Source organism: Periplaneta americana, chromosome 4 (genome assembly GCF_040183065.1).
Source record: "Periplaneta americana isolate PAMFEO1 chromosome 4, P.americana_PAMFEO1_priV1, whole genome shotgun sequence".
In the NCBI taxonomy this organism is placed as follows: Eukaryota; Metazoa; Arthropoda; class Insecta; order Blattodea; family Blattidae; genus Periplaneta; species Periplaneta americana.
In genome coordinates, this window is record NC_091120.1 from 52,083,768 (window position 1) to 52,109,813 (window position 26,046).

Below are 26,046 nucleotides of genomic sequence, written 5' to 3' on the forward strand. Positions count from 1 at the left end.
AACTTGGTGAAAGTTCCGGATTTAAATTAAATGACTGTGAAAAGATGATGGACAGAAAAACAGAGTTTTGTAAGAAATATGGAAAATCATTTAGTTATAGTGAAGTACAAGTAGTTTACAATATCATTGTAAACATATTCATTCTTTCCAAGGTTGATGTAGGTCTATTAACGTTGCTGCTTCCAGTTCATCTTCTCAATCAACGTTGGAGCACCTAATAGTGAAGTCTGTATTCTATGTTAATGAAAGTGAAGTAACGAATAAACTTGTGAAGTATTGTCAATGCATCAACGTGTTTGGCTGGAGCAAAAAGATGTAGCCTAACTGTAAATGAGTGTAAACTGGAAACTTTTTTTTTCGAACTTTTTGTACACATCATCTGTGTCAATTACTTCTTTATAATTACTTGCGATATACAGCAAGAGGCACATGGTAGCATCGTGATTAATGCGTAACGCTGCGAGCCGAAAGGTCGCAGGTTCGATTCCCGATGGGGTCATGGGTTTTTCCATTGATCTAATCCTTTCAGCTGCACTATGTCTCTGGGGTCTACTCAACCTCTAAGAGAAATGAGTAACAGGGGCATTTCCTTGGGTAAACTTTGAAAGCACGTACACTTCTCTTAATTCCTTGTTAATTGTTCCCAACATTGTTTATCTTAAGTTTAACTCTTCCATAGTTGTCCTCCTGTTTATTCACTAGACTCACTAACATTCACTGATTTCTTATTCCAACTACGGAATATGTATTATATGTCTTTCTCGTGTTAAATTGTATCGTACCTGGTTAACATGTTTCGGTCTGTTATTGACCTTCTTCAGAATAACATACCGAAACATGGTAACCAGGTACGATAGAATTTAACACGAGAAAGACATATAATACATATTCCGAAGTGATATAGTGTTAAAATTTGTGTAATCAAGATGTATATTCCAACTTACTTCTTCCCACTGATGTTACCTCTATTTTTTGTTGTCGCTAATGTTACTTCATCCCTTCCATTTCTTGCAGAATTTTGACTTCTTATTTCAGTTTCTTCTTCTTCTCTCGATCCCATTTGTAATTGCTGACCCATACCATATTTATGCTTCCTGCTGGATTCACTTAACTCTTTTTGCTGTTCTCAGCTCCTCTATGCCAACTGAATGTACTTAAACTATATGACACTAACGGTGAATCATGGAAGGGTATTAAGTTGTGGGGATGTTTTGCAGCCAGTGCTGTGAATGAACTCGACAGAAGTAGTGGAACACTGAATGAAAAAGGGTACTACACTATGCTATGCATATGTACAGCCCCTCGGGTAAGTATATGATTGGGCGGAGATTTCTAGTCCAATATGAAAATTATCCAAAACATACCTTTCAATTGTGCCAGAACTAGCTTGAAAACAACAGTGGATAGGAGATTTAAATATCATGGACCATTCACCAAATCTACATTCAATCGAGTTATTATGGGTGAAATTGGATCACCGAGTGATGAAAGTGTGTCCAACCCCAAAAACACTCTGGGACATGCTGCAAGACTCGTAGGAAAAAATTCCGGTAAATGTGATACGAAATATTTTGCAGAGAATATACAGAACTGTAATTAAATTAATTTGTTATAAGGGAGGTTTCTTCAATAAATGAAAGTGTTAATGTTCGATGTCTGTAGAATAAAAAAAAATCTAAGTTATTATATAACTAAATTATTGACTTGTTAATAGAGGGATAAAGTTACAGGAGAATGGAGAAAGTTACATAACACAGAACTGCAAGCATTTTATTCTTCCCTAGACATAATTAGGAACATTAAATTCAGACGTTTGAGATGAACAGAGCATATAGCACATATGGGCGAATCTAGAAATGCATATAGAGTAAAAAAAATTGGAGTGTGATATACCATCAATGACCATAAAATTACTAAATTGCTCATTCATGAAGATACTTACTTACTTACAAATGGCTTTTAAGGAACCCATAGGTTCATTGCCGCCCTTACATAAGCCCACCATCAGTCCCTATCCTGTGCAAGATTAATCCAGTCTCTATCATCATATCCCACCTCCCTCAAATCCATTTTAATATTATCCTCCTATCTATGTCTCGGCCTCCCCAAAGGTATTTTTCCCTCCGGCATCCCAACTAACACTCTATATGCATTCCTGGATTCGGTCATATGTGCTACATGCCCTGCCCATCTGGATTTAATGTTCCTAGTCAGGTGAAGAATACAATGCATGCAGTTCTGCGTTGTAACTTCATCCCTTTTAGTCCCAAATATTTTCCTAAGAACCTTATTCTCCTCTCTCAAAGTGAGAGTCCAAGTTTCACAACCATACAGAACAACTGGTAATATAACTGTTTTATAAATTCTAACTTTCACATTTTTTGACAGCAGACCAGATGACAAAAGCTTCTCAACCGAATAATAGCACACATTTCCCTTATTTATTCTGTGTTTAATTTCCTCCCAAGTGTCATTTATATTTTGTTACTTTTGCTACAAGATATTTGAATTTTTCCTCGTCTTCGAAAGTTAAATCTCCAATTTTTATGTTTCCATATCGTACAATATTCTGGTCACGAGACATAATCATATACTTCGTCTTTTCAGGGTTTACTTCCAAACCTATCGCTTTACTTGCTTCAAGTAAAATTTCTGTGTTTTCCTTAATCGTTTCTGGATATTCTCCTAACATATTCACGTCATCCGCATAGACAAGAAGCTGATGTAACCCGTTCAATTCCAAACCCTGTCTGTTAGCCTGAACTTTCCTAAAGCCATATTCTAGAGCGAAGTTAAAAAGTAAAGGTGATAGTGCATCTCCTTGCTTTAGCCCGCAGTGAATTGGAAAAGCATCAGACAGAAGCTGGCCTATACGGACTCTGCTGTAAGTTTCACTGAGACACATTTTAATTAATCGAACTAGTTTCTTGGAAATACAAAATTCAATAAGAAAGTTATATAAAACTTCTCTCTTAACCGAGTCATATGGCTTTTTGAAGACACTATCAAGAAAAAAGAAAGAGACTTTTTAGAACTCTTCTTTGATAAATTAACATACGTGTATAGTTTCAGAGTGAATTTTCAGCAAGATAACACAGCTTCATATTGTTCATGTATCCATGACCAAATTAGAGCGGGGTATTTGGGTACAGAATTGTTAGCAGGAATTTATGACCTCCTCATTCCCCAGACCTGATATCTTGTGAACTAAACAACAACTCCTCATATACTAGAGATACTTAAAATAGACAAAGAAGGAATTAGGCCCATTAGTGCAGAGGAATAGTTGCATGTGAATGGTAACTTCTTAAGATGTAAATTATGTGTTAAAGAAAATGGGTATCACTTCCAGCAGCCATTGTGAGAAGGGTTATTACTAAATGTATGTGTGTCCACACCTGTGGAGTAATGGTCAGCGCGTCTGGCCTCGAAACCAGGTGGCCCGGGTTACCTGGTTGAGGTTTTTTTCCGGGGTTTTCCCTCAACCCAATACGAGCAAATGCTGGGTAACTTTCGGTGCTGGACCCCGGATTCATTTCACCGGCATTATCACCTTCATTTCATTCAGACGCTAAATAACCTAGATGTTGATACAGCGTCGTAAAATAACCCAATAAAAAATAAATAAATAAATGTATGTGTAGCTAAATCTTAACCTCGTGAAATGCCAAGAGATCGAAGTAGCATGCAATGGCAAGGACCACGGTAATGACTGGTCAGGTTGCCCTTTATAGATTGACAAGAAGCACTACGCTTAATTCAAGTGAAGAAAACCACACAGACCAAGATAAAATTAAAATATACATGAAGGGTAATTTGAGATGATAAGACCCCCAGTATACTGGAACTATGAATGGGCAAATAACGCAATGCAATCTAATGCTTAAATAAGAAATTTCAACTGTTTGAAAGTGATAACAGCTTTAACATTATATAACTGACTGCATTTAGAATAGAATTAACCGAGACCTTGTTATGTACGTAATAACGTAATATAGAATTACTTCTCTCACTGATTACGCATGTAAGTACACAGAGATATCATTTATGAAAATCATCACCCTCACGAAACTTTATATTATCACCTGCTAATCAGAATCTTGTTTAGTAAGATAGAAGAATTGAAATAGCCTACTGCTCAAGGAGAAACAAATACAGGTACAGTACTATAACATGCTAACTTCTGTCGCAGTAATACGAATTTGTGAATTAGTTCTGTGAAATTTCCTGGATAGCTTCATACAGTGACTGGTAATTGTAGCAATCAAACTGGTCTGAGCTCATTACCCCTCTTATCAGAAAATACAAGCAATTTATTTCGTGCAGCAATACATAATTGAGGAGCATTTTTTCGAAAGTCGCTAAACACCTCAAACTAAATTTGTCAGAAAATATATTTTTTTATATGATCAAAAAGTATTAACCCTGAATATTTTATTCTTTTATTATCATATTCTTTATTAAGCCACTATTGCTATTATGTAATTAATATTTTAAAATTTAGAATTATAAATGAAAAAGTGAGAATAAGAAATTTACTAAACTAAATTTATCAGGAAATATGTTTTTTATATGATAAAAAAGTATTAACTCCGAATATTTTATTATTTTACTATCATATTCTTGATTAATGTGCTCTTCCTATTATGTAATTACTATTTTAAAATTTAGATTTATAAATGGAAAAGTGGGAGTACGAAATTTACTATCCCCCCCTCCCAAAAGTTGCTAACGCCAATATATTAAAACATGACATGTTTCTTAATATTTAAATCTTAAGTTTTTTTCTCTATTTTTAAATCACTCTTTTTGCTTACACTTTATTTTTAGTTTGTATTTCATTTACATTACTATACTGTATTTTATAAAGAAATCTATCGACTTCATGTCATCGAAGTTTGACTGTTTATTAAGTGAAATAAATAATGAAAAAGTTGAGTTAAAAGAAGTGCGAAAAGAAAACGACTTCTTGAAACATGAGATCAAAGAACTAGGTGTTCGACTTCAGGATTTGGAACAGTACAACCGCAGGGACAATATTGTGTTATATGGTGTTCCCTCTACTAATAATGAATCGTGAATGAAATCGTAAAGACCGTTTCTACATTGGTGCAGATGGTTGTTTTGGAGATGTTAGTGTTACACACAGACTGCCGACACGCCCTGGGAAATCAAGACCAATTTTTGTGCTGTTTGCTAAACGTTCAAGTCTATGACGAAGCAGTTTCCGAGAAGAGGCTTAAAATAACAAAGAAGGATTCGGCCTTCCAACTCAAATAATTTGTCAACAATTCCAGCCTGGTTTGGTCACAGCTTCGAATCATCTTACGCCGTTCATGCAAAATCTGTTCAACAAGACAAAACTTACTGCCAGAGAAAGAGGTTACAAATTCACTTGGGTTAAATTCTGCAAAAGTTTTGTTAGGAAAAATGAAAATTCCCAGTACAGTGTTTGATTACTATGATCTCGAAAAATTTTAATTGTTAGACATTACACCTCTTGATTATTTTCATTATATTATTTATATTTAACCGTCATCATTGATAACAATAATAACAGCAAGCTATATAACAATGTAGATAATTATTATATCAAGTGTAACACAAAAAAAATTTAATGACATACTTAACTTTGATAATTATATTGCTAACTGTAAACATCTTAACTTAAAACTGATTCATTTAAACATTCGTAGTATAAAAAAGAATTTTTCTGAATTTTGTGTCTTCTTACAATACTTTTCTTTTAATTTTGACATAATAGTACTTACTGAAACTTGGCTTCGTTATGATATAGGTTTTGATATACAAAATTATAATAAGTTAATTAAGTTTGTAAATATAATAAATGTAGTGTATTTTAGAAATTATATTGAAGTGTCAGCTTCGGACATTGAAATTTTAAATTCAAATTGTATAACTTACTACATTTTAAATTTAATTTAACAATACTATTATTGAGTTAACGGCAATATATAGATCCCCCAATTTAAACAAAGCTGAATTTATAAATGAAGTAGAAAGCTTTCTAATAAACAAGAAAAAAGTTAATAACTACATTATAGTTGGTGATATTAACATTCAAATAAAAGATGACTATGGATGACTTAGGGCATAAATATATGAATATTATGTATGAATTTGGTTTTTACAAATTACTAAAATCCATAACTAGACCACAGTCGAAAAATGTCTTAATCATATTTTCTTTAAAACCATAACAAACTAATGAATTTAAATACTATTATAGTCACAATCATGCCATGGCATGAAAGAAATGGCATGATTGTGACTATAATAGTATTTAAATTCATTAATATGTCACATCAAGGGACGTGTATACATCACCAAACATCGTAAGATGAAGATTACATAACAAACTACTTGAATTTATACCAAGTGTATATCATAGCAATATTACTGACCATTACACTACTACTGTTTTAATTACATTTATTAATAAAGTAGATTTTGAAGACTCTGAAACTTATAAATATAACAGTAATATCAATTATGATGACCTATTGTCAGATATAAGTAATGAAACATGGGATACTGTAATGAGTTGTAATGATCCCGATAATGGTATCGAATTTTTTTACCAAATTTTAAATATGAATATCATAAAGCACACATATAAAACTACTAAAAAAGTTTCCAGTGAGCTTAAAAAGATTAAACCATGGTATAGTTAAATCAATCCGTACGAGAGACAAACTCGCAAGCAAACTAAGAAAAGAACCATTTAATATTATTAAAAAAAAAAAAAAACATTAAAAAATTTCGTAACATATTATCTAATGTAATAAAGAGAGCGAAAGCTAATTATTTCTCTATCAAATTAGAAAAATATAGCAATAATACTAAAATGTTTTGGCAAACTGTGCGAGAAGCGGAAAATATTGAAGTAAATAAAAAAGAACATTTTAATGAGATTGTTTCTCGAAAAGGTTTAATCTTAAGTGATAAAAAAGATATTGCAACAGAATTTAACTCGTATTTTACAAACATTGGCTTGGATATTGTATCATCTATAAAAAATAACAATTTTCTTAGCAATGTAACTTCAGTAAATTTTTGTATGTATCTTTACCCTGTAACAAATCACGAAATAATCAATATAGCCAAAACTTTAAAAAATAATGTATCACCTGGTCCTGATAACATAAGTGCTAAAATACTTAAAATACTTAAAATACTTAAGATGGTTATAACTCATATTTTTAATTTTTTTTTCTAAATAGCAAATTCCTAAATAAATTTAAAAATGCAATTGTGAAGCCTATTTTTAAAACAGGAGACAAAAGAAATATGAACAATTATAGACCAATATCATTACTTTCATGTATTTCAAAATTACTAGAAAAATGGATTAAAGTTCGATTAATGAATTATATTGATAAACATAATATATTAAGTGATAATCAATTCGGTTTTCGAAAAAATTTCAGTACAGGTAATGCAATATATCAAGTTACTAAAAAAATTGTTAGAGAATTTGATCAAGGTAACAAATGTATTGGTATTTTCCTGCGCATAAGTCAAACGAGATCTTAATTGAGAAATTAGACTTCCTAGGAATCAAACGTAATGCTTTAAACTTAATAAAATCCTATCTCAACGACAGAATTCAAATAACTAAAATTGACAATTATTCAAGTGAACCTTCAATTATTAATATAGGTGTACCCCAAGGCACAGTTCTAGTCCCTATTTCATTTTTAATATATATTAATGACTTATTAAAAATTGACTTACAACTTTACAATGGTGTTCATTATTCTTATGCAGATGACACTGTTTTACTTTTTGGTGGAAAAACCTGGTAGGATGCATATAACAATTCAAATAATGGACTTAAATTAATAAAAAAAATGATTTGACAATTATCTTTCTACCAACGAAAATAAAACCATAATTATTCCATTCTCATTATCTGAAAAATGTAACAAACATCCTACATCTATATTAAGTACCACATTAAATTACATAATTCTGATTGCTGTCTTATAGAGTGCAAATGTCCGATTATTAAGGAGTCCTATGAAGTTAAGTATTTAGGCATAATTTTCGACAATCACTTAAAATGGAACAAACACATTAATTACCTTTGTAATAAATTACGTAAAATAATATACTATTTTGTTTTATTGAGGAATTACTTGTCAATAAGTTTATTACGCACAATATACTTAACTTTATTTCAATCGGTAATTATGTATGGAATTATAGGATGGGGTAGCTAATTTAAATCCAATTTTAATCCACTTTATTTATTACAGAAGAAAATAATTAAAATATGTCTTCATAAACCTATTGATTTTCCATCTCAAAAATTGTTTTTAGACTTTAATGTTCTTAACAAAAGACAAAGTTATTATATTGTATTAATAAAATTCATACATAAAAATCGAAACAATTTTGAATTGTATTCTAACAGTTATGAAACAAAAGGTATGAATTCTTTACGATTGTTTCAACCAAAATTCAACACTGCTACAGTATTTAATCATAGTAGTAATTTAGGTCCAAGAATATATAACAAATTTATATTTAAATATCCTAATCTTGTCAATTCTAATAGTTCTAGTATTAAATTTAAAAACTTATGTATGGATTTTATAAAAATTGTAAATTTAAATTTATATATTCTTATTGTGTAGTAGACATAGAACAAATTGTATTATATACTTCTGACGTACATCTTGCTGTGTATATATATATATATATATATATATATATATATCTGTGTGTGAGTGTATGTATGTATGTATGTATGTATGTATGTATGTATGTATGTATGTATGTATGTATGTATGTATGTATGTATGTATGTGCATATTTATAAATATATGTCTACATGTTGTTATTTTATGTCTACAAATGTACATATTTTAGCGAAATGTCTTAATATGATCTACAAGTTCAACATGTCTATTCATGTTAAATTCTCTAGGTATTTCGATTATAATTTCAAGCCTTCAATCAAATTAATATTTATTCACCGTATGTATCTATATGTTATGTCTCTACATACGTAAGTATGCATGCATGTATTAATGTACCTATGTATGTATGTATGTATGTATGTATGTATGTATGTATGTATGTATGTATGTATGTATGTATGTATGTATGTATGTATGTATGTATGTTTGTATGTATGTATGTATGTATGTATGTATGTATGTATGTATGTGTGTATATTAGCTAAGTGTCATAATATTATCTATAAGTGCAACATGCTATTCATGTTAAATTCTCTATGTTTTTCGACTGTAATTTCAAGGCATTAATCTAATTAATTTATATATGTTACACTCTTACAAGTGTATATTTATTGTAAGGTAGTCTGTAAGTTTCAATTTGTTATGATTAGTTTAAAATATAACCCTAATATACTATATGTAAAATAGGGTTTATAAATATGGAATAAATACTACTACTATATACTTCTTAATTTCAATTCAGGAATCCGCCCCTGAGCATGAGTTCTACTCTTTCTGGGACGAGCTAAAGTTTTTCTGTATATATTATATTTTATGTTACAATTATTAGCAAAATAAATAAAATAAAATAAGTTAATTAATTTCTCGTCTTTACATTACAGTTTGAACAAAGTAGCCTACCCGCAAAGTAAAACAAACACAATAAAAAGAAATAAAGTCTATATTTGCTAAAATAAATTTAAATATATTATTTCTTTCCTGAAGTACCCGCACGTAAATTTATGCCCAAAATATTGAGAGTCTCCAAGTAACAGTGAGAACCAATCAAAATATCCTTATTAGTGTAAAATAAGGAAAATTGTTATGGAGTTTCTCAAACACAGGTGCCTGGATATTCTGTTTTTTCCAACCAAACATTCAATTTAATGTGAATCTTCAGTTATATCTTTGTAAAATTCTTTACCTAATGCTGGTATTTCAAAATACTTCATGAGATTCAAGACATCCTTCTTCTCCTTAATGACCATAAGTAGCAAAGTAGCTGCAGTAGGCCTACTTTGTTGTTTGATTTTCCTTAAGTCATCATTAGTGGGATTGTAATTTTAATAACGATTAAAATCTGCATTATGTTACATTTATATTCTTATTGTTTTAATTTGTTTCATTAAGTGATTTTAATGTAATTCTGTGTTTTTCTTTGGTTTCAATTTTTGCTCCATACTTAGATTATTATCTTCAACAATATTATGTATGGAATCCCCCATCAGCACGAAATTTTATCTCAATCAAGGGGACCTAGATTGTATTCCATTTATAATGATTTATGACATTTGCTAAATATTTTGACATCTAGCAAATAAATAAATGAAAATAAAATAAAATTATACTAAAACTTCAAATAAGAAATTTTACATTTTCAGAGAAATTTGAAATTTCAAGATCCTTGGGGATCACATTACAATAGTTCGATTGAGGTGAAATTTTGCAAGGAGCTCTATTTTAAAACATTAGAACAAGGTTAGGGGTTGAGAGCAAAGAATTTCGAATGTCGAAAAATAAGGGCCACTCTAATTTTCACTACATAAAATGTAAATAAATACTATGTTGTTTTGTTGTTTACAGATTTAAAACTAATTACAAAAACTTCTTATACATTTACATACCACAATGCAAGATATCAACCAACAGGATCTAGAATCTCTTCTACGCCCTCAGCTAGGGAATGAAGTCATCGTGGAATCCTTTACATCAAAACCTCTAACACAGCCTGGAGAGAATTATGGAAGCACCATGCTAGCACTCGAAGTGAATATTATTAAAGGAGATGATAAAGCCACCAGAAGCAAACTCGATTTAGTTGCTAAGCTAGTGTTTCCACCTGGATTTCTTTGGAAAATATTTGATCCTCCAAATACAGCCTGGAAAGAAATTCTCTGCTACATATCAGTCAAAGAAGAATATGAGAAACTACAGAAAGAAAAATGTGTCCCAAAAGAAAAGTTTCTCGATGTATTTCCTAGATGCTATGGAGCTCGCACAACACTGTCAAAAGAAATAGGAGAGAAAGCTGATGAAAATGCTGTACTACTTCTAGAGAATTTGAAAACACTGAATTACCACTTAGGTGATCGAAAGAAGGGACTCGACCTCACACACACGAGACTTGCTGTTTCTCAGCTTGCACGCTTCCATGCAATCAGCATAGCTCTAAAAAACCTGAAGCCACAAGTATTTAAAGACACTGTTTTGAGAGCCTGTAGGCCTCACAATTTTGACATAAATGAGGAAGAAATGAGAGCAAATACACCAAAGCTCCTTAATAGTGTCAAGATTGTTCCTGAATGTGAGATGTATGTAGATAGAGTATTACAAGCTATTAACATGGGAATTAAATGCCAATTTGACAAGTCGTTACTACCCCCATGTGAACTCTATGCCACAATTGTTCACGCAGACTTCTGGGTTAATAATATGATGTTCAAGTACGATCCAAATAACGAGAATACTCCTGTAGGTATTAAATTCGTTGACTTCCAAATAATCATATATTCATCATGTGTTAGAGATCTCATTTTTTTCTTGTACACAAGTACAGAGGAAGGAGTAATTCGCAATCATTATGACGAACTCATACGTTTGTATCATGACAATTTCACTGATTGTCTCAAAGTCACTGGGTACGATACCAGTGCATATACTTTCCAGTCATTACTGGATGAAATTGATGCATATGCTCCAGTAGAGGCTCATCACATTTTATTTATGCTGACACCCATTTGTGCCGACACAAACGATGTACCACAGTCACTTTCAGAAATAGATGGTTTCACATCAGAATTTCTTCAACCCAATGCTGCTCAGAAGAGAAAAACAAAAGAATTTATAATCGATTTTGTAAAGAGAGGTTGGATTTAGTGCGAAATGATACTGGCAGTGGCATGTGGTACCGTGACATGAAGGGAAGCTGTGCCTGTATGTATGCCATTGCTCGACTGGGCTTCGATGCCTGTTGCCTACATACAGTGTTTCAATGGAATCGCTTCCCCGAAAACATGAACACCGCACACCGCTGGATATCGGTACTGTCAATTATACAGCACATATGTAGAGAGAATACTAAAGCCTTCTTTACATTTCACTAGTGAAAAGTTTAAGATATTATTATTTTACTACTGAAGAATGTAACAGTAATATGATTCTTAGATAAGTTTTATACAACTTATCTGTACAAAGAACAAAAGAGTTGTTTCGAAACTGTGTTGTTGGCACTAAAGTTAATGAATCATAATTTCCTTTGCATATGTTACAAGTAATACAAATCAGAATTACTTGGTTTTTAAGTTAAGGACATTTAAGTCTGAAATTATGGTAGCACTATACTGAATTTGTATTATACTGTATATAGCACATTAGCTCATATATATAGTACAAAATAGCACTCTTTTATTCAGTATTAGTGCATACTTCAATTTTTGTAAAAGTTACTCCTATTTATTAAACATACAACTAAGTGGCGTAACTTTTCATAACTGGCCCCTCCAGCAAAAATGATAATCTGGGCCCCTTTCCTTACTGCCATTTTTTATATTTTCATAATTTTATTTTTTACATCTAATTTGAATCAAACAATTTAGCATAGCAAAATACTCCATTTTTAAACAAAATTAAGTGAACAGAACTGAAAAAAATTTAAATGATATAACTTCTATTTTACTCAGACTATAATTACACAATAATAGGCCTACCTAAGATAAATTTAATGTGAAACTTAGTTCAACAAGTGCTTTCCTCTTCTTGCCTTTTGAGAAGCAAATGACTCAATCAAATCGTGTAGATCAAGTCTTTGGGCCTTTTCACATTCAATACTTAATACAGTCAGAACACTAAGTCTTTCTTGAGTCATGGTACTTGAACACTGGGATTCGTCCCACCACAGGTAGTCTGTGTTTCACTACTTCGTCAAAATACTCAGTCTATTTTAGTCAATTTCGAAACATATTTTTCAAGTTTTTTCCTTTTGAGTTTTTCTGCATCACTTTAACGTTCATAATTACTTTTAAAATGTTTCATTGTCACCCTAGATCATATATACCCAGATAGGTCGGTCTTATAGGCTTTGACGTTAACTTTTGTCAGTTGCCATCTAGTTGTTACATAAGGAGTCACGTCATAATTCCCATTTGAATTGCATTAGCGACTGTACTGCCATCTCGTGTTCGTTTATGGCGGACGGGTGGCGATCCTGGCAGTTGTTCTCTTCAAAGTGCTGCCGATTTTAACATAGTGATAAGTTATCTGTTACATATATGATCTAGGATTGTCACAAAACACGAGAAAAATGAATTAAATCTAGTAACAAGCAGACGTGCTGCTATACAAAACTTCTTTATTTCAATGTGCGTTTACTGTTTATATGCTGTGACTACGGCTGGCAACCTGATGACATGAAAATACACCATGAGAAACAATGTCTCCATCGATAAAAATCACTCTGTCACATTTTCAACATTGGCATCACTGCAGTATGGTTGTGGACGAGTCTACTGAGACAATCGATGGCAGTGTATGATGCGAAGTACTGCCAGTTGGATCATCGTATGCACATCCTCGGGTCCTGTGATGGCAGTCATTACCACAGATTTCCATATGCCAGAGAGTAAAAAGAATGGCTATGTGTTGCAGAAAATACATAATGTAGGCCTCGAACTGTAATTCGAACTCATTTCCAAATATGCATCAGTAACCACTGAATGTTTTCAAGCCTCCCTGGCCTAGGGGCCCCCGCAACACGGAGTCTGCAGGAGTGAAAGTTATGCCACTGATACAACTAATTCTACATCACTATAAAAATTTGGAAATATTGTGAATCATATTTTACTAAGATATGAATCAATAAAATAAAAAAATCTATTTTTTTTTTCTGAGTGAAAGTATGGTTACTACATATAACTCTTATTTTTGTGTGCCCTCTACCAAATACATACCATATGTATGTGTATATATGTACAAAATGCTTCGTATATAGCCTATGCTGTATATGTGTGAAATACTGCAAAAACTGAAAATACCGATTTGTGATACAAGTTTTTTTCCTATAAATAATAAATACAATGATAAATGATCAGTATTCATTAGCATAGCCTGTACTTTAAGTAACCGTTTTGTAACCTTGGTTTTATTCTCATTATAAGCATGATTATTTCATTTTACAGATAAATAAAATGAACAGATCTGTCTCTCAGTATTTTATATAAAAACATCAAAAACTACAGATTATGTGCTCTAATTTTAGCGTTGGGAGGGTGGGCAAGAGCAGAGGAGTGAAGACTCTACTTCTAATCAACTTTCTGTGCTTCAATAGGATTATACCTATCCTATTGCAATCAATGTAACAAAGGAAATTGAGCCCTATAAAGATAAGCTATAGGTTGCGACTATCAGTAAAATGTTATCTGCAAGAACCACAGACATTATTTGTCAGAAAAAATTAGGTATTGACTGATAAATAGAATATGACATCAAGTGAATACCGGTAAATGGAATATTGATTATTCTTTTTGTAGATGACCAAGCAATAATTTGGGATAATGAAATTAATTTACAAAAAGATGCATTTAAGCACCATTAAATTCTAAAATAATATGAATTTATAGTTTCTACACATGATATACAGAAAGCACAAATCACTTAAACTTTTTTGGATTCAAAATGTTGTATTTCGACGAGATAAACTCCTGGAGTTTGGGATCGTGTTCGCAGGTCAATGAGACATCGATGTGAGGTCTATATTCAAGCAGGAGGTGGACATTTTGAACATCTTCTGTAATGACAATGACCTGCGGAAAGAAAAACGTTCCGGTGAATTTCAATGTTGTGAAGGCCATAACTCGGAAATAAAACATTTCCGGACACATGTTGTAATTAACTATTCTGATTGTCTACATGTGAGAAATACATACTTGAAATTATGCCCCGTATTTTTTAACACCCTGTATAAGCTTATGAATTATTAAAAAAATAAATATTTTTTTTTTGGATTTCGTGAGTTATGATTCTAGAGGACTAATTTATATTAATTCACAACTTAACGCTTTTGTATGAATAATTCTGTTCATCAAATAACACCTAGCATAATAATAATAATAATAATAATAATAATAATAATAATAATAATAATAATAAACTGTACAAACGACGATGAAGGAATATTTTGTGAATGGTATACATGAAATTACGTAAATACAGAGTCCGCTTATTTATTTATTTTTACACAGGACAATAATATTGTTTTCAAATATTCACAAGAAATACTATAAGAGGTGAAGTTAACAGTTACGATATTGTGATGCACATTATAGAATACAAATGTATTACGTTTTATTTATAATTAAATCAAATATAGCCAACTTTAAATTAACAATATCTGAAAAACTGTGTAAATATGTGAACTGCCTTACAATCTTAGGTGAGCTTTAGTGATGATAACAGTATATGTACGATTGTTCAAATAATAATAATAATAATAATAATAATAATAATAATAATAATAATAATAACAAAAGCAGTGATTTAACCGATTAATCAAACTGATTAATTCAACCGATTAAAAATTATCGTGTGGTGAAGGAAACAGAACTGCCTTGTGAAGTCTATATAGCACAACATCTTTATAATCATTTTCTGCCGTAAGTTCTTAAGCTATGATTGACAGGTCATTAGTGCAAACTGTAAACTGATGATGTTTTCTTGCTTCAGAAAGCTAAAAGCAATAACACTGTCAATACAACTACTCACAAATCCCTCCTTAATAGGCTAGCATTCTCTTTGAAAACTAAGCTTAGGCGACCACTTAGTTTCACGAACTATAGAAAGGATATACCACATATTGTTTTTTATTAGCGGACATGTTGTATTTTGTTAAAATAATCACCAAAAAATAGCTGGAGTTTACAATTGGAAGAGTGTTAAAGATCAGAGTAATTGTATTTCTTAGAATAAAATTGAATACTTCTGTTTCATCCACATGCACTTGTTCATTAGTAGTTTATGAAACTGTCAAAGCTCAGCTTTCGGTGGTCCTAGTTCACTTTCAAAGATTGTGCGTGATTGCTGGCTATTCAGAGGTCAGTGTACTCAGTGTTGTGATTTTGTGATATGGCTTACGAACTGTTACATGGAAAACTTGGTGAAAGTTCCGGATTTAAATTAAATGACTGCGGAAAGGTGACGGAGAGAAAAACAGTGTTTTGTAAGAAATATGGAAAACCATTCAGTTATAGTGGAAGCACAAGTAGTTTACAATATTGTGAATTTTATTTCAACTCAACAATAGGAGTTTATTCTTCCAACAATAATTCCTTTCTACAATCACCTTAAACGCTCTCGTCAACAATAGAATTTTCACTCAACACAGTATTCGTTATAGCACTCCACTGACGGCAATGACAATTTACTTGGACTATTACGAACAACAATGAACTGTTAATCTTAACTAATATTTACAAAGCACTATTTACAAATCAGAACTATCAGTTCCCAGTTCACAGTTCTTCTAGCTCAGTCACTCGAGTTCACAGTATCTCGAACCACAGACCTTCAGAGACAGTTCACTGTACTCGAACTCAGGTCCCTCCAACTGCGGTCCACTGCACTCGAACTCAGGTCCCTCCAACTGCGGTCCACTGCACTCGAACTCAGGCCTTCGGATGCTGATACAGTTGCGGACGCACACTCGAGTCGAACTCCGGTACACAAGACTGGCTTGCTTGCTCTGGCTTAGTCACTGACTGGCTGACTAATCAACTGAAAAACTCTGCTCGAGTTCGCTGGCGTTTCTTCTTTTATAGCAAAATCATAGTTGCGAGAAATTTCTACAGGTGTGTAGAAAATTATCTGGATATCTCCACTTCGACGCACTTCTGGAATAGTCGGGAAGGTCCGTTCCCCATTCACTGCGTTAAGTAGCAGCTGCGCGCGCAGCCTCCCCTCGCGTGTAGGCCCCTTTCCCCACTACTCTCTGCCGCACGCCGTCCCTCTGTGCTCCGCGCGATCTGCTTTCTTGCGGGACGCTGGTCGTGAGTTCGAATCTCACGTCGCTGTCACAATATCATCGTAAACTTGTTCATTCTTTCCAAGGTTGATGTACGTCTAATAACGTTGTTGCTCCCAGTTCATCTTCTCAATCAACGTTGGAGCACCTAATAGTGAAGTCTGTATTCTATGTTAATGAAAGTGAAATAATGAATAAACTTGTAAAGTATTGTCAATGCATTAACGTGTTTGGCTTGAGCAAAAATATGTAACTGTAAATGAGTGTAAAATGGAAACTTTTTTTTTTTTCAAAATTTTTGTATATATCATCAGTGTCAATTACTTCTTAATAATTACTTGCGATATACAGCACGAGGCACATGGTAGCATTGTGGTTAATGGGTAACGCTGCAAGCCGAAAGGTCGTAGATTCGATTCCCAATGGGGTCATGGGTTTTTCCATTGATCTAATCCTTCCAGCTGCACTATGTCTCTGGGGTCTACTCAACCTCTAAGAGAAATGAGTAACAGGGGCATTTCCTTGGGTAAACTTGGAGAGCACGTACACTTTTCTCAATTCCTTATTAATTGTTCACAACATTATTTACCTTAAGCTGAACTCTTCCATAGTTGTCCTCCTGTTTATTCACTTGACTCACTAACATTCACTGACTTCTTATTCCAACTACAGAATATGTATTATATGTCTTCCTCATGTTAAAATCTATCGTACTGGTACCTGGTTAGCATGTTTCGGTCTGTTATTTACCATCTTCAGAATAACATACCGAAACATGTTAACCAGGTACGATAGAATTTAACACGAGAAAGACATATAATACATATTCCGAAGTGATATGGTGTTAAAATTTGTGTAATCAAGATGTATATTCCAACTAATCTAATCTGTATATTTTCAGACGAATTAGTTTCTACACTTTTCACTATTTACTTATCACCGCTTCTTGGCTATTACTCATACTTTTTTATCTTTAATCACTATTATTCCCTTGCCTTGCTGTCTTTTCAGTCACCATCACTATTTTCACTTAATCACTTTCCTATGTTTTCTCACTAATGCACCAACCTCTTACACTATAACTTTTCTGTCCCTTACTTCTTCCCACTGATGTTATCTATATTTTTTGTTGTCGCTAATGTTACTTCATCCCTTCCATTTCTTGCAGAATTTTGACTTCTTATTTCAGTTTCTTCTTTTTCTCTCGATCCCATTTGTAATTGCTGACCCATACCGTATTTATTCTTCCTGCTGGATTCACTGTAAAACTCTTTTTGCTATTCTCAGCTCCTTTATGCGAGCTGAATGTACTTAAACTATATGACACTAACGGTGAATCATGGAAGGGTGTTAAGTTGTGGGGATGTTTTTCAGCCAGTGCTGTAAATGAACTCGACAGAAGTAGTGGAACACTGAATGAAAAAGAGTACTACACTATGCTATGCATATGTACAGCCCCTCGGGTAAGTATATGATTGGGCGGAGATTTCTAGTCCAATATGAAAATTATCCAAAACATACCTTTCAACTGTGCCAGAACTAGCTTGAAAACAACAGTGGATAGGAGATTTAAATATCATGGACCATTCACCAAATCTACATTCAATCGAGTTATTATAGGTGAAATTGGATCATCGAGAGATGAAAGTGTGTCCAACCCTGAAAAAGACTCTGGGACATGCTGCAAGACTCGTAGAAAGGAATCCCGGTAAATGTGATACGAAATATTTTGCAGCGAATATACAGAATTGTAAATAAATTAATTTGTTATAAGGGAGGTTTCTTCAATAAATAAAAGTGTTAATGTTCAATGTCTGTAGAATAAAAAAAAATCTAAGTTATTATATATTTAATTAAATTATTGATTTGTTAATAGAGGGATGAAGTTACAGGAGAATGGAGAAAGTTACATAACGCAGAACTGCATTTTATTCTTCCCCTGACATAATTAGGAACATTAAGTCCAGACGTTTGAGATGGACAGGGCATGTAGCACGTATGGGCGAATCCAGAAATGCATATAGAGTGAAAAAAATTGGAGTGTGATATATCATCAATGATCATAAAATTACTAAACTGTTCATTCATTAAGACACTATCAAGAAAAAAGAAAGAGACTTTTTACAACTCTTTTTTTGATAAATTAACATACGTGTACTGTTTCAGAGCGAATTTTCAGCAGGATAACACAGCTTCATATTGTTCATGTATCCATGACCAAATTGCAGCCGGATATTTGGGTGCAGAATTGTTAGCAGGAATTTGTGACCTCCTCATTCCCCAGACCTGATATCTTGTGAACTAAGCAACAACTCCTCATATACTAGAGATACTTAAAATAGACAAAGAGGAATTAGGATCATTAGTGCAGAGGAATTGTTGCATGTGAATGGTAATTTCTTAAGATGTAAATTAAGTGTTAAAGAAAATGGGTATCACTTCCAGCACCCATTGTGAGAAGGGTTATTACTAAATGTATGTGTAGCTAAATCTTAACCTCGTGAAATGCCAAGAGATCGCAGTAGCATGCAATGGCAAGGACCACGGTAATGACTGGGCAGGTTGCCCTTTATAGATTGGCAAGAAGCACTATACTTAATTCGAGTGAAGAAAACCACACAGACCAAGATAAAATTAAAATATACATAAAGGGTAATTTGAGATGATAAGGCCCTCAGTATACTGGAACTATGAATGGGCAAATAACGCAATGCAATCTAATGCTTAAATAAGAAATTTCAACTGTTTGAAAGTGATAACAGCTTTAACATTATATAACTGACTGCATTTAGAATAGAATTAACCGAGACCTTGTTATGTACGTAATAACGTAATATAGAATTACTTCTCTCGTTGATTATGCATTTAAGTACACAGAGATATCATTTATGAAAGTCATCACTCTCACGAAACTTTATATTATCACCTGCTAATCAGAATATTGTTTAGTAAGATAGAAGAATTGAAATACTTCTCAAGGAGAAACAAATACAGGTAGGCTACAGTACTATAACATGCTAACTTCTATCTAACTTTCTCAATCGTACTGTCAGGGACTGGAATGCTTTATCTTTACTAAAGGCTTTACCAGTAACTAAAAATGTATTTAAAAATAGGCTTAAGGACTTTACTAATAGACGGTAGTATATTATACACACTATTTGAAGGGTGTAATTGATATTTTATTTGAAGTGTTGTATCAGTGAAGAAGTGTGTTGTGTCTGTGAAGACTGAAGTGTGTTGTATCAATGAAGTGTGTTGTGTAAGTGAAGTGTGTTTCTGTCAGTGAAGCTTTATAGTTTATAGTGGTGATACAAAGTATTTGAAAAGTGAAATGCTTTTGAAGTGTTAGTAAAAACAGGATAGAATCAGCGAAATGTGTCGTAGTTCTAGTGCAGTGAGTTAGTTGTCAGCGAAATGAGTGTAGTGCTGAAAGGTACTTGTGCAAGTATGAACATATCATACTCGTGGTTTTAGTTCGTACTTAGGGTTAAGATACAAATTAGATTTACTTTAAATTTTGTTTTAAGTGATCGTGCTTCATTTAATGTAGGATGCTTCCTGTTATTATTATTATTATTATTATTATTATTATTATTATTATTATTATTATTATTAGTAGTAGTAGTAGTAGTAGTAGTAGTAGTAGTAGTAGTAGTAGTAGGGGAGAGTCGGGTAGTATCGGACAGAGCGTTTTTTTCATCTACCACCATATGGTAGTACCTGAATGACATGGTTACGTTTCTCTGTGCGACATCACAGAAACGTAACCATATCAATTAGGTACTATCATCGTGTGGTAGATGAAAGAAACTCACTGTCCGATATTACCCGATGTCCATTACTACCCGACTCTCCCCTAGTAGTAGTAGTAGTAGCAGCAGTACCGGTAGTAGTAGTAGTAGTAGTAGTAGTAGTAGTAGTAGTAGTAGTAGTAGTATTATTAATTGCATTCTTTTTATTAATTGTGTTTATTATTAATTGTCATTATTGAGTGTAATTAGTTACCATTGCCACCACGTATATACTCATTTTCAGTGTGAATAAATATAAACACATACACATTGCAGTAATACGAATTTGAGAATTAGTTCTGGGAAATTTCCTGGATAGCTTCATAAAGTGACTGGTAATTGTAGCAATCAAACTGGTCCGAGCTCATTATCTGTCTTATCAGAAAATACAGCCAATTTATTTTGTGCAGCATTACATAATTGACGAGCGTTTTTTCGAAAGTTGCTAAACACCTCAAACTAAATTTGTCAGAAAATATATTTTTTGTATGATCAAAAAGTATTAACCCTGAATATTTTATTCTTTTACTAACATATTCTTTATCAAGACACTATTGCTACTATTTAATTAATATTTTAAAATTTAGATTTACAAATGGAAAAGTGAGAATGCAAAATTTAGTATACTAAATTTGTCAGAAAACACGTTTTTTATATGATCAAAAAGTATTAATCTCGAATATTTTATTCTTTTACTACCATATTCTTTATTAATGTACTATTCCTATTAAGTAATTAATATTTTAAAATTTAGATTTATAAATGGAAAAGTGAGAGTACGAAATTTAGTTTTTTTTTTTCAAAAAGTTGCTAACACCAATACGTTAAAACATGACATGTTTCTTAATATTTAAATCTTAAGTTTTTTTCTCTATTTTTAAATCACTCTTTTTGCTTACACTTTATTTTTAGTTTGTATTTCATTTACATTACTATATTTTAATCTATATTTCATTAATTTTTTTGTCTTTACATTACAGTTTGAACAAAGTACGGTACCTGAAAAAAAAAAAAACACACACACACACACACAATAAAAAGGAATAAAGTCTATATTATCTCAGATCACCTGAAATATATTGTTTCTTTCCTGAAGTACCCACACGTAAATTGTGCCCAAAATATCTTTGTAAAATTCTTTACCTAATGCTGGTATTTCAAAATACTTCATGAGGTTCAAGACATCCTTCTTCTCCTTAATGACCAAAAGTAGATGCAGTTTGTTGTTTAAATTTCCTTAAGTCATCACTAGTGGTGTTGTAATTTTAATGAAGGATTAAAATCTACATTATGTTACATTTATATCCTTATTGTTTCGATTTGTTCCATTAAGTGTTTTTTAATGTAATTCTGTGTTTAATTACATTTACTAAATATTTTGACATCTAGCAAATAAATTAATTAAAGTAAAATAAAATTATACTAAGGTTTTAAATAAGAAATTTCAAATTTTCAGAGAAATTTGAAATTTCAAGGTCCTTGGGGATCACATTACAATAGTTCGATTGAGGTGAAATTTTGCAAGAAGCTCTATTTTATACATTGGAACAAGTTAGGGGTTGAGAGCAAAGAATTTCGAATGTCGAAAAATAAGGGCTACTCTAATTTTCACTACATAAAATGTAAATAAATAGTATGTTGTCTTGCTTTACAGATTTACTACAACTTACAAAAACTTCTTATACATTTCCATACCACAATGCAAGAAATCAACCGACAGGATCTAGAATCTCTTCTACGCCCTCAGCTAGGGAATGATGTCATCGTGGAATCCTTCACATCAAAACCTCTAACACAGCCTGGAGAGAATTATGGAAGCACCATGCTAGCACTCGAAGTAAATATTCTCAAAGGAGAAGATAAAGCGACCAGAACCAAACTCGATTTAGCTGCTAAGCTAGTGCCTCCACCTGGATTTCTTTGGAAAGTATTTGATCCTCCAAACACAGCCTGGAAAGAAATTCTCTGCTACATATCAGTCAAAGAAGAATATGAGAACCTACAGAAAGAAAAATGTGTCCCAAAAGAAAAGTTTCTCGATGTATTTCCTAGATGCTATGGTGCTCGTACAACTTTGTCTAAAGAAATAGGAGAGAAAGCTGATGAAAATGCTGTACTACTTCTAGAGAATTTGAAAACACTGAATTACCGCTTAGGTGATCGAAAGAAGGGACTCGATATCACACACACGAGACTTGTTGTATCTCAGCTTGCACGCTTCCATGCAATGAGCATAGCCCTAAAAATCCTGAAGCCGCAAGTATTTAAAGATACTGTTTTGAAAGCCTGTAGGCGTCACAACCTTGACTTCAGTGAGGAAGAAATGAGAGCAAATACACCAAGGCTCCTTAATAATGTTAAGATTATTCCTGAATGTGAGATGTATGTAGATAGAGTATTACAAGCTATTAACATGGGAATTCAACGCCATCTTGACAAGTCGTTACTACCCCCATGTGAACTCTATGCCACAATTGTTCACGCAGACTTCTGGGTTAATAATATGATGTTCAAGTACGACCCAAATAACGAGAACACTCCTGTAGGTATTAAATTCGTTGACTTCCAAATACTGGATTACTCATCATGTGTTAGAGATCTCATATTTTTCTTGTACACAAGTACTGAAGAAGGAGTAATTAGCAATCATTATGACGAACTCATACGTTTGTATCATGACAATTTCACTGACTGTCTCAAAGTCACTGGGTACGATACCAATGCATATACTTTCCAGTCATTACTGAATGAAATTGATGCATATGCTCCAGTAGAGGCTGACCACATTTTATTTATGCTGACACCCATTTGTGCCGACACAAACGATGTACCACAGTCACTTTCAGAAATAGATGGTTTAACATCAGTATTTCCTGAACCCAATGCTGCTCAGAAGAGGAAAACAAAAGAATTTATAATTGATTTCGTAAAGAGAGGCTGGATTTAGTGCGAAATAATACTGTCAATTACACAGTATATATGTAGAGAGAACACTAAAGACTTCTTTACATTTCACTAGTGAAAAGTTTAAGATATTATTTTACTACTGAAGGATGTAACAGTAATATGATACTTAGATGAGTTTTATACAACTTATCTCTAAAAAAAACAAAGGGTTTTTTTTTTCGAAACTGTGTTGGCACTATCACTTAATGAATCAAAACTTCCTTTGCGTGTGTTACAAGTAATACAAATCAGAATTACTTGGTTTTTAAGTTAAGGACATTTAAGTATGAACTTACAGCACTATACTGAATTGTATTATACTGTATATATACTTAAAGTTCGTGTCTACAAAGTAGTACTCTTTTATTCAGTAGTAGTGCCAACTTCAATTTTTGTACAAGTTACTTTTATTTATTAAGCATACAACTAATTCTAGATTGCTATGCATATGAAAATTTGGAAAACTTGTGAACAATATTTCACTATGATATAAATCAATGGATTAAGACATCTATTTTTTTCCAAGTGAAAATATGCTTACTACACATAACTGATACTTTTGTGTGTCCTCTACCAAATAAGTATTTATGTGTGTGTATATGTACAAATGCTTAATATATATTCTGTATATGTGTGTAACACTGCAAAAACTGAAAATACCGATTTGTGATACAATTTTTTTTCCTATAAACAATAAATAAAATGATAAATTATCAGTATCCATCAGCACAGTCTGTACGGTACTTTAAATAACCGTTTTGTAACTTCAGTTTTATTTTCATTACAAGCATGATTATTTCATTTTATGGATAAATAAAATGAACAAATCTGTCTCTCAGTATTTTATATAAAAATATTACAAAGTACACATTATGTGATTGATTTTCGCGTTGGAAAGGTGGGCGAGAGCAGAGAAGTGAAGACTCTACTTCTAATCAACTTTCTGTGCTTCAATAGGAACATAATATATACCTAGGCCTATCCTATTGCTATTAGTGTGATAAAGGCAATTGCGTCTTATAAAGATACGCTATATGTTGTAACTATCAGTGAAACTTATCTCCAATGACCACAGACATTATCTATGTCAGAAAAAAATTAGGTATTGATTGATAAATAGAATATGACTTCAAGTGATCACATGGAGTATTGATAATAATAATACCGGTAAAAATAATAATAATAATAATAATAATAATAATAATAATAATAATAATAACAATCTTTATTGTCATTGAGTGGAAAACTTCACTATAGACATTGTCAGTGTTAAAATTCTTTTCGTAGATGATCAAACAATAATTTGAGATAATGAAATTAATTTACAAAAAGATGCATTTAAACTCCACTAAATTGTAAAATAATATGAATTTATAGTTTATACACATAATATACAGAAAAACAGAAATTACTTAAAATTTTTGGATGCAAAATTTTGTATTTCGACGAGATAAACATGAAATAAAAAAGAGAGCAATTCAATTTCATAAATGAAACAATATAGTCAGCACTAAATTATGAAGTATAAACAGGAAACAATGACAAAATATTATACAGGGCTTTCATTTCAAAACTTCCCAGCCAAAATAACTAATTATTTAAACTGAATTCAATTAAAAAAAAAACACGTCAATTTAGTTGTCTATTGAGGGGGAAGTCCGAAACCAGACTTAATTGCATTTAAGATTTCACCCCCAGCCACCCTCAATTTGAAATTTCAAATGGTACCCCTATATTTTTATACTTAATTGTTTATACACCTTATTCATTTGTTTTTGCATCTTTTGTTTTCTATCGTCGCCTGGCAACCTGGATTGGTGTTATTGTTGATTAGAAAAATTCTAGTGCTGAAGAGAATAAAGTTATAACAACTTATTGAGCATTTCATGTATTGTGTATTAAATTATTTTAAAATGGTGTATACCCTTCAAGAGAGAACATAAATATCCTTATTGATTAAATTTAGGAAATTTCACAAAATAAGCTGCGTTTTCATCCTACAATCAACTGATAATCAAGGCTTCTAAATTTCTCATAGGTTGCATTAGTATCGAGCTTGTTGGCGAGGGATCGACGGGGAAAGAGCGATTCTGATGTCACAAGATAGCTGAGCGCGCCAAAGCTCAAATGCTTCAAAGCAGTATCTCGTGTTTTTTCTCGCTTATGTTATTTTGAATGCATTATTCCAGGTCAAAGGTATGATGTTGCGGTATGCAACAATTCTAATGATAAAAATAAAGAGTTGTCTTTCTTTACCAATCCTAAAGATTTAGGAATTAGAAAAAATGGGTAATTGCGTCCAAAAGAC

The 26,046-nt window shown here is 32.3% G+C and overlaps 1 protein-coding gene and 1 long non-coding RNA gene across 5 annotated transcripts in view; one reads left to right on the plus strand and one right to left on the minus strand.

The window, feature by feature from the left end:
- LOC138697803 (uncharacterized) overlaps positions 1–26,046 on the minus strand; it is a 285,016-nt gene that overhangs the window by 150,910 nt on the left and 108,060 nt on the right. Inside the window, exon 2 of one of the 4 annotated variants that reach the window (XR_011331616.1) lies at positions 12,695–14,785. The exons of the other annotated variants lie outside the window; for them this stretch is intronic. This is a non-coding gene — a long non-coding RNA (uncharacterized lncRNA). The remainder of the gene's footprint in view (positions 1–12,694; positions 14,786–26,046) is intronic. 4 annotated transcript variants of the gene reach the window in all.
- On the plus strand, positions 4,135–24,571 carry LOC138697801 (uncharacterized). Its single transcript, XM_069823315.1, has 2 exons — positions 4,135–4,158; positions 22,447–24,571. Exon 2 carries the CDS (start codon positions 22,492–22,494, stop codon positions 23,737–23,739), a length of 1,248 nt encoding a protein of 415 aa, XP_069679416.1. The 5' UTR covers positions 4,135–4,158; positions 22,447–22,491; the 3' UTR covers positions 23,740–24,571.

Coding starts and splice junctions, on each gene's coding strand:
- LOC138697801 (XM_069823315.1), top strand. CDS start 22,492: ATGCAAGAAATCAACCGACAGGATCTAGAATCTCTTCTACGCCCTCAG.